Source organism: Bos indicus, chromosome 8 (assembly GCF_029378745.1).
Source record: "Bos indicus isolate NIAB-ARS_2022 breed Sahiwal x Tharparkar chromosome 8, NIAB-ARS_B.indTharparkar_mat_pri_1.0, whole genome shotgun sequence".
Classification (NCBI taxonomy): domain Eukaryota; kingdom Metazoa; phylum Chordata; class Mammalia; order Artiodactyla; family Bovidae; genus Bos; species Bos indicus.
In genome coordinates, this window is record NC_091767.1 from 44,350,213 (window position 1) to 44,368,465 (window position 18,253).

The 18,253-nt window shown below is 39.0% G+C and overlaps 1 protein-coding gene across 1 annotated transcript in view; it reads left to right on the top strand.

Annotated features, from left to right (window-relative positions):
- Positions 1 to 18,253, top strand: part of PGM5 (phosphoglucomutase 5) — a 210,019-nt gene that overhangs the window by 15,470 nt on the left and 176,296 nt on the right. Inside the window, exons 2-4 of the mRNA XM_019966038.2 lie at positions 6,527 to 6,689; positions 13,517 to 13,663; positions 16,790 to 16,915. Of these exons, the coding sequence (XP_019821597.2) occupies positions 6,527 to 6,689; positions 13,517 to 13,663; positions 16,790 to 16,915 (436 nt within the window). The remainder of the gene's footprint in view (positions 1 to 6,526; positions 6,690 to 13,516; positions 13,664 to 16,789; positions 16,916 to 18,253) is intronic.

Here is an 18,253-nt window from a genome sequence, read left to right on the forward strand (position 1 = left end):
TAAAAAAGAATTAATGAAAAATGTATCCTGTTAAGTGTCAAGGCTATTCTCAAAATAAAACAATATCACTTAACAGGAAAACAAATTCTAGTTGAAGTATATAATTGTTAAGATAGTTGTTATGGCTATTTTTTGAGATGGATTTCATCCCTTAAAGAATTCAATTCTTGTACAAGGATTTTAGTAAATAAACTCTTCCAGCATGGGAACATGAAATCATCACATGGAGCATTGAAGAAGAATGGAATAAAATTGATAACAAAACAAACAAAGAAAAGACAGATCATATGGTGTGGGCATGGATTTCCTCCAGTGCCCCTTTGAGAGGGTCAGTGAGGGAACAGCAGAGTGACACAGCTCAGACCTCCCCAGGCTGCGACTGGATTTCACATGTGAGTAAAAGTCAGATGTTGCCTACTTTAGTGCTGTAAACAAAACCAAAGCCAGTATTGGAAGTAGACCATCTTTTCTTTGCAAGGTAGCAGTCTGCAACATTGGCAGAGGATGGTACTTCTAAGACTTTCAGAAAGGGAAGTGGTAGTTTAAAGGATTATCTAAGGTCTAAAATTAAATTTTAAATGGGGGAGGGGAGACAATTTGGGTAAGGCAATAGCATGATTTGTGTCATGTTGAAGCTCATAAAGGGTTTATGTAATCCCATCTTAAGTAACTTTTCATGACTCTGAACCTTCTTGACTTTGCAGATGAAGAACCCAAGCCTCAGAGAAATTACATGATTTGCCTTAGATCAGGGGTAGAGCCAAGACTTAAATCTAGATCTTTTAACTTTTGGGGTGCTTTTTACTTATACAACAGGGCTTCCAAAGGTTATATTTCTTTAACCAGTTATTAGATCTTGAAAGCCATAGCTTTTCTGATGACATTTGCCTTGGTTCCACATTGGGAAAGGAGTACATCAAGGCTGTATATTGTCACCTTGCTTATTTAACTTATATGCAGAATATATCATGCAAAATGCTGGACTGGATGAAGCACAAGCTGGAATCAAGGAGAAATATCAATAACCTCAGATATGAAAATGACATACACTTATGGCAGAAAGCAAAGAGGAACTAAAAGCCTCTGATGAAAGTGAAAGAGGAGAGTGAAAAAGCTGGCTTAAAACTCAACATTCAAAAAACTAAGATCATGGCATCTAATTCTGTCCTCGTGGCAAGTAGATGGGGACACAATGGAAACAGTGGCAGACTATTTTCTTGGGCTCCAAAATCACTGCAGATAGTGACTGCAGCCATGAAATTAAAAGATGCTTGCTCCTTGGAAGAAAAGCTATGACAAACCTAGACAGCATATTAAAAAGCAGAGACAGTACCTTGCCCACAAAGATCCATGTAGTCAAAGCTACGGTTTTTCCATAGTCATGTATGGATGTGAGAGTTGGACTATAAAGAAAGCTGAGTGCCGAAGAATTGATGCTTTTGAACTATGGTATTGGAGAAGACTTTTGAGAGTCCCTTGGACTGCAAGGAGATCCAACCAGTCAATCCTAAGGGAAATCAGTTCTGAATATTTATTGGAAGGACTGATGCTGAAGCTGAAACTCCAATACTTTGGCCACCTGATGAGAAGAGCTGACTCCTTTGAAAAGACCCTGATGATGGGAAAGATTGAAGGCAGGAGAAGAGGATGACAGAGGATGATATCGTTGGATGGCATCACCAACTCAATGGACATGAGTTTGAGCAAGCTCCGGGAGTTGGTGATGGACAGGGAAGCCTGGTGTACTGCAGTCCATGTGGTCGCAAAGAGTTGGACATGACTGAGTGACTGACCTGAACTGAACTGAATTGGGAGGGGGAGAATTCACAGAGGAGAACACAGACACACAGAGGTGATATGAACACAGGTGGAGACTGGACTGAGGGTTGGTCTCTGCTGGGGGCAGATGGAGTCCTCAGTGGTAGGTGCAGCCATGTTGGCCTCAGTGTATAGAGGTCCATGTGGTGAGCCCATGCTTGACCTCTGTCCCTGCCATCATTGGCCACTGTGTTCACGAGCCCATTGGACAATGACAGGAGTTGCTGGGGAAAGAGGCTGACTGGTACTGACGGAGCAGGTCATCTTAGCCCCTTGATTAAATACTCTTCTGCTGAGGGCCCCTTTTGGTGAGCGCTCCTGTGGTACACAAATATCTTCATGATTTTCCTTGTCTTATCTTAGAAGCCTCATCACTTATTCTCCTCCGTCTCCTCCAGCACTTGTTTCCTTTTAGAATTCTCTCAACTAGAGTTATCCTCAGTGTCCAGCATTGCTGTATTTTGGGGGGCATATTAGGGGGTTAATGAGTAGATCTACACAGGTAAAATTTCCACTGATAACTAAAATGTTTTAGGTTGAAATTTTATTCAAGTGTATTTTTTCACTTTAAACAGATTAGATGTTATCTTTAAAAAAATTCAAATTTAACAAGATAAAGATATGTTTATAATCTTTGCTATTTAACAAACTATACATTTTTATTTCTTTGCATATTTATTTATTTATTATTTTCTAAGTGCTAGCCCCAAAGTGTACATAATTGTACATTTTTGTGATAGCTTAAAAGTTATTTGATTTCTGCATTTTTGACTTAGCATTAAATTATTGTCTATGTTCCTTCTCTACTGCTTAAGAAAATGTAAGTTGTTACAGCAAATAAACTTGAAATTTAGGCAATTTTTATTGCCTTAAAACAATAGAAATTTTTATCTCACTCACATAATAGTCCAATGTGGATGTTGCTGGTGGGCAAAGACTCTTGTCCATCCAATGAAGAGGTAGGGACTCAGGTACTTTCCACCTTCTAGTGCTGGCATCTCCTAGAGCTGCATGGTCACCTGTGTTAAGCTTTTGAAAGGGGAAATAAACAGTGAGGAGAAAGGTGTATTAACGTCTCTTAACATGTTAGCCAGAACAAATGTTTCTAGCCAGAACAAACACGCATTACTTCTGTTCTTTCTCACACTGGTTTTTCCCTCATTTTGAAAATTGGTCACATGGCCACACATAGCTACAAGGGTGGGTCTGGAGAATGTAGCCCTTGGCTGGGCATCTGTTGCCCAGCAACAGCTCTGCCCTATGGAAGAGGAGCATAACTCTGGACTGTTCACCCAGTCTGCCCAACTGGTCGATCTTCATGATTACCCTTGTAGATGGCTGAAGAATATTCCTTAAGTTCAGACATCACACTTTGATAGGTTCTTCATTATTAGACATTTATAGGAATTGTTTAAAAATTTTCACCTCTAATATCTAGATCCCACTGTAGGAAATGTGTACACACACATAACTTTCCGTCCTTTGAGAATTATTTCTATAAGAATAATTCTGAAAAAATGGGAGAGAGAGAAAATAATGAATTTAAGTTACAAATATTTTTCAGGCTTTGGAATATATAAGCCTACTCCTTGAGAATAGTTGCATTGCTGCATATGCAAGGTCTTCAACATTGCTTGTTTCATGGTAATACTCAAAATGAGTTGAATGATGAAATTAAATATAACAAAAGCACCTGGAACATGATTTATCATGGCTCTGGAAAAAATGAATGTAATTTTTGTCCTATATCTTTCCCATCTTAATAAATGTTACCATCGTTCATCAGATTATTAAAGGTAGAAGCTGGGAGTTGACTCCTTTCCTCACTGTCCCTGTTTTATTTATTTCTGTGTAAGAAATTATGACAAAACTTACAGGCTTAAAATAACAATGGATATTTATTATTGCTCACAGTTTCTATGGGCGAGGAGGCAGGTTGTTTTGACTCAGACATAGCTGCATGTCGGTGGGGTCTAGACGGTCCAGTGCAAGATGGCTCACCTACACACTTAAACATAGCTGGAAAGTGATGCTGGCTGTTGGTGGGAGAACTCAGGTGCTCTCGGTCCAGGTGGCTGCACAGGGCCTCCTTGAATGTCCCAGTGACATGGTGGCCACTATTTCCCAGAGTGAGCAATCCAAGACAGCAAGGCAGAAGTGGCAGCGTCATTTATTGGGAAGTCACACACCTTCACTTTTGCAGTGTTCTACTAAACACCCAGATCTTCCTTATTCACTGTGGGAGGGGACTGCACCAAGGCATGAATGCCAGAGGCATGGATTGTTGGGGGCCATCTTGAAGGCTGGCTACCGTAGTGTCTCCATTCCATATTTCATTCTACCCACATGTTCTGTTCATTCTCCTTCCAAAGATACTTTCAGATAGAATCACTTCTCTTCATTTCTACTGCTTCTAGTCTAGTCTAAGACAGGGTCCACACTCAGCTCTGCCGTGATAGCCTTCCATCTGATCTTTCTCCTTTTTCTCTTCTACTTCTCACTCTCTAATGCATTTTTTTAACATCGCAGCCACTCACTCATCATTCATTCATTTTTTTCTATTCATTAATTCTATTCATTTTTTATTAATGAATAAAATTTTTAAATTAATGAATAGAATTAATTAATAGAAAGCCTATTCATCACTTATTTTTTCTATTAATTCTGTTAAATATATTTATTGCATACTTACTATATGCTAGATTTGTTCCAGAGTCTCAAGAGTATAGCAGTGAAACTTATATGTAGTGAGGAAATAAGATGGAAAATATTAAAGGGTAATGTGTGTAACCCAAAGGACTAAACAAAGTAAGGAAAATAGAGGACAAAAGGAAATTAGGGACTTATGTGTGCTGTACTATATAGGACTGTCATGGGTTCTGTCTTTGATTAGTTGACATTGAATAGTAACCGAAAGACAGGAGGAGGCAGGCATATGGATACTTTGGTAAGCGTGTCCTAAGCAGAGGAAAGAGCAAGCACAAAGCATGTTTGCTGTGTGTGAGGAACAGGAGACCAGCCAGTGTCATTGGAGCAGAGAGAGGAAGGGGAGTGGAGAGTGGCAGGTGATGGGGTCAGATCACGGAGGGCCTGGTGGACTGAAGACTTTGACTTTACCTGGGGTTGGTGGGACATGAGGACAGTCGTTGGAATGCTTTGCTAATATGATATGACTTGCTTTTTAATAAGATCTTTTGGATTGCTCAGCCATGATCTTTATAACTGATAAGGTCACTTCTAGTGCTTAAAACCCTTCCATGGATTCCTGGAATACCTAGAGTAAAATCTAAGCTCTGTTAGCTATTATTACTATAATTGTTATGCTATTATTAAAATTAACACCCCATTATTGTCACAGATCCCACTGATTTTTTTCTGGTATTTATCCAACTAGTAATTACTATTAATACTACTATTACTATTACCACTACTACTAGGTTTATTTGTTTATAATCTACCTCATCCACTTGAGAATATATACTCTGGAGATGTTGTAGCTGAGTGTCTTTCCATACTAAATTATCCCAAAACTGCTTTATTTTTGGAGCTCTTGTGTTTGATCTTTAAGAAATTTTTTTTCCTATATCTTTCCTCATTGTTGTATTTGGTCAATGACTTACTTCCAGCAATGCTATTATTGGTGCCAGGGTAACTTTGCAATTGTGCTGGACATAAGAGCTGGTCTTGGCTTCAAGGCTATGCCAGTACTTCTCAGACTTTAAAGGACAAGTGAATTATGTGGAAGGGTAGGGATCTTGCTAAGTGTGGGGTGGGCCTTGAGGTTTGGCATTTCTCCCAAGTGATGCCCATGCCACTGGTTTTTTGAGTAAGGAGAGGGTTTGATCACCAAACTTGACTGGATGTTGGAAATGCCTGTGGAGCTCAGGCTCCTCCCCTGCCATGCCTGATCCTGAGGCACTCTTAGTAGTAAGAATCTTCCGGTTCTCATTAATGATTCTAATTGGTAGCAACATTTGAGAACCACTGCATTGGATGACACTGGGTCCTATTTGAAAACAAAGCACTCAGAGTAATGCTCTACAGGGCTATGCTGCTTTCTTTCTTTTTTAAAACTCAATTTCATGGCTATAGAGTCTGGCCACACAGATGGATGACCTCCAGATCACTGCCTAGCATGGCTGGATTTCCCCAGTGTCCCCAGCACATGGTATCACTTAGTGGCCAGAATAGGACTTCTGCCCTCAGGAAACTGGGGCTTCCAAGTGCAGTTAAAATACACTTGCTGACAACAAGGCTGTAGCAAGTCAGGTCCCTCCTGTGTGAGCTTGTGCTGAGGCAGGGAAGGAAGGTGAAGCAGAGAAGTGCTCTGTTTTTCTTTCTTGTAATTTCCAGAATGTACAGGTGCAGTTTATGAGCCAATAACAAACTAAGAACTTCTTACATGAGTCAAGCTAACCCTTTGGTCATCAGAATCAGGTGTTTTAAACTGCTGAAAAGCAATGAGGCATATCTCCCTTACAGGTTAATAAGTGACTACGAGACATGGGTGTCCCATATGGTCTTGGAGATATTGGGCCAGAGAGGTGCCTCCCCGTGCCCCCACACATCTCTTCCCACCTGAAGCCCACTCAGTTCTTTTTGCCAAGTGACCAGTATGTACTAACAGAGCCTGGGACACTTTCTCATAGAAATGTACTTCAATCCCATGTAACCAGATTGATTTTTTTTTTTTTTCTGGCTAATCTAGATTGGTCGACTGATCATTGGACAGAATGGCATCTTGTCGACGCCTGCTGTGTCCTGCATTATCAGAAAGATCAAGGCAGCTGGTGGAATCATCCTGACAGCCAGCCACTGCCCTGGAGGACCAGGAGGAGAGTTTGGAGTGAAGTTTAATGTTGCCAATGGAGGTATGTGGTTCAGAATATGCCTTAATTGTCATGGTTTCTTTCCTCTTATATCATGGTCTTACAATGACCCCATGATGTCATACAAGCAAGGCAGAGAGGGAATGGCTCAGAAAAGTCTAGTGAGGTGCCTGTAGTAGTCAGGGTTTTCCAGAGAAGCAGAACCAGTAGGACATATAGATTGTCTCCAACTTAATGATGGTTTGATTTAAAGATTTTTTTGACTTTATACTTTATAGTATAAAAGCAATATGCATTCAGTAGAAAGCTTGTTTCACTGGAATTTCAAATTTTGATCTTTTCCTCGGCTAACAATGCTGTATAATTCTCTCTCGTGATGCTGGGCAGCAAGTGCAGCTCCTACCCGATCACAAGGGTAAACAACCAGTACATTTACAACTGCTCTGTACCCATTCAGCTCAGTTGGTAAAGAATCTGCCTGCAATGCAGGAGACCCTTGTTTGATTCCTGGGTCGGGAAGATCTGCTGGAGAAGGGACAGGCTACCCACTCTAGTATTCTTGGGCTTCCCTTGTGGCTCAGCTGGTAAAGTATCTGCCTGCAGTGTGGGAGACCTGGGTTTGATCCCTGGGTTGGGAAGATCCTCTGGAGAAGGGAAAGGCTATCCTCTCCAGTATTCTGGCCTGGAGAATTCTATACAGTCCATGGAGTGACAAAGAGTCAGACACGACTGAGTGAGCTTCACTTTCACTTTGCACCCATTCTGTTGTTCTCTTTCAGTACAGTATTTGATAAATTAAATGAGATATTCAGCACTTTCCTATAAAACAGGCTTCAGGATAGATGATTTTGTACAACTGTAGACTACCAAGGTGTTCTCAGCATTCTTATGATAGGTTAGGCTAAGCCACGATGTTAGGTGTATTAAATGCATTTTTGACTTATGATATTTTCAGTTTACAATGGGTTAGTCAGAAGGTAACTTGTAAGTCCAGGAAGATCTAGAAAGAGATTTATTTGAATGAATTGGCTTATGTGATTATGGAGGCTATGAAGTGCCAAGATCTTTCCAGGAGAGTGGATGATATAGGTCTGATCTGAGTCTGCAGGCCTGAGAAGCAGCAGAGCTGATGGTGTGAGTTCCAGTCTGAGTCCGTGTCTGAAAGCCGGGCGGCACCAGTGTGTCAGGTGGAAAGGGAACTCTCCCTTCCTCAGGCTTTTTGTTTTGTCCATGCCTTTGGTGGGGTAGGTGAGGCCCAGCCATGCTGGGGAGGGCAGTCTGCTTCACTCAGTCTACTGTTAATCTCATCCAGAAACCCCTCACAGACATACTCAGAGTAACATTTAACTGAACATCTGGGCTCTCTGTGACACAAGCAAGCTGACTTGTAAAATTAAGCATCATGTTGCCTCAGGTGATGTGACAAGGAAGGGGCACAATGGGGTCTTATACCCATTTAGTCTCTTGGTCCCCTGCACTCCTCAGCACAGTGAAATGGTTGAATACTGATGCTTATCTGACATGGAAGGACCCTGGATTTTAAAGTTGAAGCAGACCCTCAAAGTCATTTAGATGATTCCCATCATTTTACAAATAGACAGATCAAAGCCCTGAGAGGCTGTTTGCTCAAGGTCACATTGGCAGACAGAGGACTTCTTAGCATAAGTCCTACCTTCTCCCTTTCCTATAGTGTTGACTTTCTCTTACTAACCTGCTTAGAATTATTTCACTTTTTCTTGTATTTATAGAAATTTATAGTTTAGAAGGGCTTCCCTGGTGGGCCAGAGGTAAAGAATCTGTCTGCAGTGCAGGAGACTGAGGAGACGCTGGTTTGATCCCTGGGTCGGAAGATCCCCTGAAGGAGGGCATAGCAACCCACTCTAGTATTCTTGCCTGGAGAATCCCATGGACAGAGGAGCCTGGCAGCTACAGTTCATGGGATCACAAGAATCGGACACAACTGTAGTGAATGAGCATGGACAGTTTAGAAGTCCTAGTGGGGTGGGATATGTGTATAAGGGTGAATTAAAACATTTTTGAACATGTATAAAATGTAGGGTAGGAAGGATAATAATAAATGGATACCATATATTCCTTACTGTTTTTCCATTTGCTTTTTTCCCCTAAAGACTTTTAAGGTAAATTACAGCATGAAGGCTTAAATATTTCTGACTACATCTCTTTAAAATAAAGATGTATTTCTGTATAACTATATGATCATACCTAACAAAAATCAGTAATTCTCTAATGTCATCTAAAATCTCATCTATATTTAAAATTTTCTGAGTGTCCCCCAAATGTTGTTTACATCTGCTTTGTTAAAGCCAAGTTTTGTCCCAGAACCATGCGTTGCATTTGGTTTTTAAGTCTCTTAAATCTCTTTTAATCTAGAACACTAAGTCTTCATGTATATGTGGGTGGGAGCTGAATTTTAACCAACAACTGTTGCCCTTAGGAAGCATTCCTGGCCCAGGCACAGTAGCACATCTTGAAAAGGAAGTACATGATTGCCCCCTCCTTGCAGCCATTTTGGATATTATTCAAAGAAAGAATGTTACTCAAGTCAAGTGTTTAAAAAAAAAAAACAACCTTTTATGAAGAGCCTTATTTTTGAAGGTATGATTCAAGAAACCCTGCTTCACCAAAAAGCACACCTTGGGCCAACATTTAGTCTTGCAGAAGCTACTGAATATTTCAGGAAAAAATATGCAAAGTGCAGGTATTCTATATACTTATAATATAGGACATTTCATGTACTCAGAATATGGCAATGAAATGTAATATATAAGTAATATAAAAGTTGCTAAACTAAATAATGTATTTAAATATTTGAATTAATATCTGACTGAATATCTTATAAGAGAATCTCAGTCATCTCTGTGATAATTTGTGAGGTATAAAAGGAAAAGATACTATTTAAATAACCATTTTTTAGACTGAATTTCAGGAGGTTATGAGACTTGCTCAGTCATATCCTGAATAGGTGAAGGGGGTTGAATTTATCATTTAGCCTTTAACTATGTTGAAAGTCTTTCCTTTTACATTTATTTCTTCATGTTTACATGTCTTGGTGTCATTAATGAGACTAACATTCCTGCTAGCATGGAGAGATTCAGTTGGCTTCTTCCTGCTTAGAGTGAGTTTTATCATGACATCTTTCATCCGAAGTTGCAAGTTGCACACAGTCATCTCTTCCATTGAGTGTCATACAGATACATCTCATGGAATAAGTTAAAAGGCAAAATGTCTACAGAATTGGTAGGTACATCCAGAGAAATAGGACACATCTAAAGCTATGTTGCTTTTAAATTATTTATGGAACAGGACTTTTCTGAGCATGTTTGTAAATAGGGGAGAAGATGCTAGAGGACAAAAGGAATCAATAATAAAAATACTTTTTTAAATACTTAGAGTGTACCAAGCTACATACTCGGAACTTTACATACATGTTCTCATTTAATCCTCATAACAGCCTGATGAAGTCACTGAGGAATAAAAGTGGCTTAAAAAACTTGACCAGTATCACAGAAGTCATGAGTTGTGGAGCTCATTTGGAACCTAGATTCCAAGAAGTGGGCAGAACTTCTGAGTGAAAAGGCAGAGCTGGGGGAAAGAAGCATCTAGAGGGGTATAGAATGCAAACTTTGGGAAAGAGTTGCTTATCCCTCTTGTAAAGGAAAAGGAGGAAATGTTGCCTGTCAAATTTGTCAGTCCTAAGGAAAAGGAAATCAGTCCTGAATATTCATTGGAAGAACTGATGCTGAAGCTGAAATTCCAATACTTTGGCCACCTGATGCAAAGAACTGACTCCTTGGAAAACACCCTAATGCTGGGAAAGATTGAAGGCAGGAAGAGAAGGGGATGACAGAGAATAAGATGGTTGGATGGCATCACTGACTCAATGGACATGAGTTTGAGCAGGCTCTGGAGTTGGTGATGGACAGGGAGGCCTGGTGTGCTGCAGTCCACGGGGTTGCAAAGAGTCGGACATAACTGAGCAACTGAACTGTACTGAAGATAATGGAGCAAGGATAGCTAAGGGACTTGGGATAAATAGAGATGTTTTCTAAAAGGTCCTCTGGGGAATTTGTTGAGGATACCTGAGGAATTGTGGGGATCAAGGTAAACTTAAGCAGCCTCATTTTTTGGGGTAACCAGTTTGGATTGTTTCACGACTGCCTTCAGCAGCACGTGGGAGTCTGGTAATGGCAGCAGTGGAGCAGATGATGGCGGTGGGGAATGACAGTGTGGGCACGGCAGAGCAGCAGGAGAGCTGGTAGTTGTTAAGAATGTCTGAGTTGACATTAGACTCTTACGATTCAAACCCACCCTCTGTTATACCAGTGATGTGGCCTTGCTTAAAGTCATCTCTTCCAAGTTCAGTTTCCTTATTTGGAAAATGAAGATATTAATAGTTCTCACTTCATATACTTTTTGTGTGTGCTAAATTCCACATAAGGCATGAAATGTGTTATGTGTAAATTTCAACAAATGTTGGCTTGTCTTATTATTCTAACAACGAACAGAAAGGCTCAAATGCTAGACCAGAGGGTCCTTCTGGGATAATAAACCAGTGAAATGAGAATGGACCAATAGTCTGGGAGTAATCAAGTGATGATGGACTTCTGTATAGGAATGGAGAGCAGGTTCAGCAGGAGTATGGAGTAGAAGTAGGGTAGATAGAAGATTAGGAATTTGTGGAATGAAGATACTCAAATTTGATATTTTTGAAATAAGAATTTCAAGAGACAGTTTCTGGCATGACTGTACTAGGAACTGACTTAAATGAAGAAGAAGTCATTGGAGCAGAAGATGTTAAGAACTGGGAGGATGTAAAGAGATGACAATGGAGAAGGGAATGGCAACCCACTCCAGTATTCTTGCTGGAGAATCCCATGGATGGAGGAGCCTGGTAGGTTACCATCCACGGGGTCGCAAAGAGTCAGACGTGACTGAGCTACTTCACTCACTCACTCAAAGAAATACAAAGGATTTTGATGACCTCAGAGGTTATCAGCATGGCTGACTAAGCAGCATCTAGCTGGTTACAACTTGTTTTACTTTTGGAAATCCGTGTGCTTTGGCGTAACAAACTCAGACAGAGACTTTTAAAATGTGATGGAAGTATCCCAAGAACATAACGCAGTACCTGAGGGATATTCATATGTCATCTGGAAAGCTTAAAAAAAATGCAAAGATAAGTAACTCTATTTAATTTTTTAAGTTTTGCAAAAGAATGAAAAATGTAAGGAGTGAAGTTGAGAAGGACTATGTTTATTTCTTTGTGGACTTCACTTTTCTTGTAGAAGAACATGGGGGTATTAAAATATATTAGGCTTTTTTCCATCCAGTGAAATGGTGCTATTGCTATTCCTTTCCCCTCTCTCCCCACTTCATTGAGGTGTAATTGATATATTAAAAACCTGTACATATTTAATGTATGCAGCTTGATGAGTTTGGTAATTATTCCTTTTTATATGTTCAAGGAACCTTTTTGGGAGGTGATAACAGTGAAATGGGCTTCCCTGGTGGCTCAGTGGTAAAGAATTCTCCTGCCAATGCAGGAGACTCACGTTTGATCTCTGGGTCAGGAAGATCCCTTTGAGAAGGAAATGGCAACACACTCCAGTATTCTTGCCTGAAAAATCCCATGGGCAGAGGAGCCTGGAGGGCTACAATCCATGGGGTCATGAAGAGTTGGACATAACTTAGTGACTAAAACAGCAACTACCATGCTATATTCTAAGGCAGCACTGTCTAATAGAAATATATTGTAAGCCATACATGTAATTAAAAATTTTCTAGTAGCCACATAAAATAGTAAAAAGAAGCAGATGAAATGAATAAAATATTTTATTTCACTTGATATATCCAAAATATTATCACTTCAACATGTTACTATAAAATTATGAATATAATCTATTCTGGTTTTATACTATTCAAAATTTGGTGTGTATTTTATAATTATAGCACATGTCAGTATAACTAGTCATATTTCAAGTGTTCAAGAGCCACATGTGGCTAGAGGCTATTGAATTGAATAGCATAGTTCTAAGGGCTGGGATAGAAGAGAAATGAAGAAACAATTGCAGTTCAATGGAAAATTGTAACTAGTGAGTGAGATCAATACACAAAGCTATCTATCTGTCAATCATTTATATTTTAGATCTTCAATCTACTTATTTACTTGATTCCCAAACTTACTGCAAAAAATCCAAAGTAGCTTGCAGTAAGATATAAAAATTAAAAAGAAAAAGGAGGACAGCTATTGATTTTATGTTCAATTCATTTAAAGCCTATCACTTCACCTTAATTGTCAACTTGACCTTGTGAAGATGTGCGTCAGATATTTTAAACTTCACTTTGAAAACTTGGGAGTCACTAGAGAGTATGAGTTGGGAAAACTAACGTACCCTGGTCAACTTATACACCAAATAGGCAGCAGACCTGGGAGTAGAAGCCATACTTTCTCTGGGTGCACTTGGGAGGCTGCAGTTTAACCCTGGAGTCCCTCACTTCTGTCAAATGCATATCCTGTTTGTGTCTCATATCCTGAATAAAGCTGATGACATAACCGGGTCTCCCTGGCAGGTGTGCAACTATTTTTAGGGAAGACGTCTCATTGCTTAGAAGTGGATTAAAACAAAGCAACATGTGGGTTATTGGCCTGCATGAACAGGTGAGGCTGGCCCCGTTTCCTCCAGAGTGGATGGATAAGAAATACTGAAGCCATTTGAACTGTGAACTGTTGACTGTTGTCTAGAACACAAAGAAATCTTGCTCCTGCTTGGTGGAGGAAGAGCTAACATTTCTCTGATTTATTTTTTATGCAAATTTATTTTTGGTGGCGTATTATTTTCCAATTTTAGGTCCTGCTCCAGATGTCGTCTCAGACAAAATCTACCAAATCAGCAAAACAATCGAGGAATACACTATATGCCCTGATTTGCGAATTGACCTGTCTCGACTAGGAAGACAAGAATTTGACCTGGAGAACAAATTCAAACCATTTAGAGGTAATCGGGAAATTGTATTTTGAAGAAAATTAGAACTCTGTGGATGGAGGTGACATTTTTTCTTCAGAGGAGAGCACATACAAAAGTGATGGAATTATCAATTTTAGGAGTGGCACTTGATAAATAGATATAAACTGAGTGTGGTGCGGAGGGAAATGAGAGCAGCCAAGATATTTGGAACTGGCAACTTTCAACAACTGCTTTCCAAATTCTATCATTTTTGACATAGGGAACATTTCACGGCTGACTCTTTTACAGTGTTCCAAGAATAGACTGTGAATTGCCAACACATGTCTTTACTTTTCTAAGCAATTAAGGTGAAGATGCTGAAATACTTTAGATAATTAAAAAGAGACCCAACAAGGTAATGGAGTTATTGAAATTTCCCATGGAAGATAGGTGTTTCTTTTCCAAGCTAGGATCATGTAGTTTATCTTGATTCAATTCACGGTTGACCACCTGCTCTATACCATGCTCCATGATAGAAGATTTTACAAAGGAATTCACTAAGTACCAAATGGATTTAGGAAAATGGTTCAAAAATTGAAAACCAGGATGAAGTTGCCAAAAGTATTATCCTGTATGGTAGAGTGAATAAAATTTCTAAGTCCTCAGATTTAACCTTTCAATTTGTAGATTAGTATTGAACCATGTAATAACATTAATACCAAGTAAATGCATATTATTATTCACCCTCTATTTTATCCTGTTGCTTTCTCCTAGAAGGCATACAAGTAGCAATAAAACAAACTTTTTTTTTTAACTCCTTCAGTGCCTCTATCAGCTTAAATCCAGTTTGTATTAAGATGGTATCCTTATTTTACAAGTAATTTATTTAGTTCAAAAGGTGAAATACCTAGTTCATGGCCACATGGTATTTTAGGGACAGAGAGGAGCTTGAAATATACTATTTGGAGACACAGTGTTGGGCCAACTCTTCCAGTTTTCTTGGAAGATTTTGAGTCAATTGCTTGCTTAGCTAGTGAGCAGAAGTTAATTGAAAGCCATGTGATACTTACAGGATGCAATGATTCCTGATTTTATTGATCTAGTTGGGAGTATTCATACACACAATGGCTTGACAGCTAAAAGCAAGGGATATTTTATTTAACTAAGTGATTTAAGTATACTTGATTACATATGTGTGGATGTACTGGAAAATAAGATGACAGAAAAAGCAGGTATTATTATATTGTCAGGAAGAAATTTTGTTGGTTGATTGAATCTTCACAGTTGTGTTAGTTGTCCAAGAGACCCAGATCTTTGGTGGCTCAGATTCAGGGCCACTGTTCCAGCTACATTGCTCGCTTGGTGAGTTTTCTACGGGGCTGCAGACACCATGAGGTAGAGGGAGACATTCCCTGGTCTCAAGACTTGGAAAATGATTGGGATAATTTATGTGCTGTATTCTTGCTATTTAAATGTTGAGCAAGGCTTGAGTTAATTGGAAACAATTTAGTCTTTGGCATTTCATCTTAAAGGATGAAGAGCAAGAACCATGTCATGTGAGCTTTCAGTTTTCATGGAAATCTACTTGCTTCCTTGTTTTTTTACATTTTTGTTTGGTATTAATGCTATTTACCTGCTATAAATACCAAATGTATTTAGGCAAGTAGTTTAAAAGTTAGACCCAGAATGAAATTGCCAAAAATATTATGCTATGTTGTAGAGATAGTAAAATTTCAAACATATTCACAAGCCATAACCTTTCATTTTATAGATTAATTTTTTATTGTGATAAAATATATGTAATGTACACTATGTTAATAATTTTTAGATGTATTTTGTATAAACTTTTAATTAATTTATTTTATAGATTAGTATGGGCTTCCCTGGTGGCTCAGTGGTAAAGAATCCACCTGCAATACAGGAGACGCAGGACATGCAGGTTTGATCCCTGAGTCAGGAAGATCCTCTGGAGAAGGAAATGGCAACCCACTCCAGTATTTTTGCCTGGAGAATCCCATGGACAGAGGAGCCTGGTGGGCTATAGTTTATAGGGTTGCAGAGTCAGACACAACTGAGCATAGATTAATATCCTCCTCCTATTAAAGATGATTAAAAACTATCTGTGTTCTTGAAAAAGTTATTATATTTGAACTTGATTTAAGTGCAATGAAAGTATTTTTAGTGTGTATTTGACCAGATGAAGGGATATTTTCATGTTACATATAAAATCTCACCCACTAAATATTACACCTAGATTTACTAAAAATTATTAAAGGTGGATTGGTAATATCTTTAGTGCAGGTTTAAATGTTTCAAGGTTCCAAAGTAGTATGTGTTTGAAAAATTTGAAAAACAGCATACATAAGTTTCAAAATTTAACTACAAATTTCAAAAGCAGAGCTCATGGACAAATTTTAGTGCCTGAAATAAAATATTTATTATTTCTGGGAAAAATATTTTCTGGTTACTAATTACGTACTGATCACCAAGTTTGAAAAGTATGATGTATTCTGGGTTTTATGAATCTGTGAAATAAATGGAAAAGACTTGATTTGGTTGTCTGGTCATTGGGTGGTGCAAGAGAGCATGTAAGTTTAATGAAGATTTCTAAATATCTGGCACTCACCCTGAACCTGGTAATAGACTGGGCACATGGGAAACTTTACACAAACTCAGAAAAATATCCTTTATCACCAGTTCAGAACCTGAATCTGCTTGGTACCATGGCATTTAGAAAGTAGGGGTCACTGCTGAGGTTACTTCTTGAATTGTTTCAGGCCAGCTGAGTTATTTTTTGGCCAGTCCCCACAGGAGAGGCAACGGGTTTTGCCAAGATGCCTCTTAGCATCGAGGTGTTTGCAGTTTGTGGGAGGGAGGTGATGGAATGAGAAGAGTGGGGACAATAGGCATAGTTTTATCTTAATTACTTTCTTCTTGTGGTTGATTTTGCACTTGCAAAGAATTTGCAACTTGATATTTTTTATACCATTTAATCATCTGCGAAGTTTGTAGCATCTTGATTGTGCTTTGTGATTTTCTCTGCAAATGGGCACTTTGCTTCCCATGAAAATGTGTGGGGTTATGATGGGATTGTGATCAGAATTTCATGCTTTTTTATGCTTCCAAGAATCCCTCATGGATAGTCATTGGTGTCTCCTCTGGCTTTCCTATCCATAGTGGAGATAGTGGACCCAGTGGATATCTATCTCAACCTCCTTCGGACCATTTTTGACTTTAATGCCATCAAGAGTTTGCTGACCGGGCCCGGCCAACTGAAGATCCGAGTTGATGCCATGCATGGAGGTAAGCATGTGGTCTTCTATCAAGTGGTGAACAAGAAATGGTAAAGGAGACCTCAGTGTGTGTTGGGTTTCTGGGATTACAAGGAAGGTTGGATTCATAGATATTCACATGACATGTATACGTTCAGATAGATATGTGGGATACTCTGGAAGGCTTCAGGGCTCTGATCTGTCTTTTTTGATGCAACTGAAAAAAAAGCTTGAGCATATGATTTTCAGGCTATGCCTGTTAGAGTGTGGAGTGGAAATAGCAAGATTGTAAATTAAAAAAAAATTTTGATCACAGTACATAGTTTAAAAAGTCAGATAGTTCATAGCTTGCTATGAAAAAAATCCTTCACAACTCCTTCCCCCAATTTTCTACTTTCCAGGGTCAGTCTTCTGTTTTGGGGAGGGGGATGGTATTTATCTCTCTATTGCTAAATACTATGAATATACTGCTCCTTGTTGATTTTTCAGTTTGAGGTGTTACTGACTTCATACCATGGAAGATGAATCTGTAGTTCTTTTTCACTGTCTCCACTCACTAAATCCAAGCACACTTCCTTAAACAAGTTCTATCATCATTTTGGTAAGATCAGTATGCAATGTCTGGATTATCATAACGTGGTTGAGCCATGCAAAATACTGTAATTATATTTTCCTTTCAGCACAACTTTTTAACTTCTTTGGAATTAGTAGTCATCTTGTTTTCTCATTATTCAGTTTTTGTGAAGTGTATTTACCACTGTTAACCCTCATACACTTCTAGTGTCAAATCTTCTCTCACTTCACTGTCCTGGAGACCTGGAATCTCTATCTGCACTGGTAGTTCTGTGAGCTGCTGTTGTCCTGAAATCTCCACTTAGCATCATCCTGTAATTCCCTTTACGCCTTTCTTATGTTGACTCTCCTATTTCTGGATCCTTTGCCTTTTGCTTTCTTGATTTACTCCTACATTTTGGAGGAGCACATTCTCCAGTTACTCTGTGAGAGAGAGCTCATGGGAGGTAAATGTTTTGAGTCATTGCATGTCTGAAAATGCCTGTTTTCTATGCTCATTCTGAATTGGTATTTATCTGAATATAGATATCCAGGTTGGATATTATTTTCCTTCAAAAGTTTGAGAGAATTGCTCTATTGTCTTATAGCCATTCCTACCAAACTCGAGAAATCTGATTTTTAATTCATGTTTTGAAATCTTCCCTTTTTTCTTTTCTAGAGGCTTTTGGGGCCTTTGGTGTGTGTTCAGTGTTCCTTCTTTTCACAACGATGAGTCTTAGTGTGGGACTATATTTCCCTATTGTGCCAGGCACTTGGAGGATCCTCTGAATCTAGAAACTTATGTCCTTTCATTCTG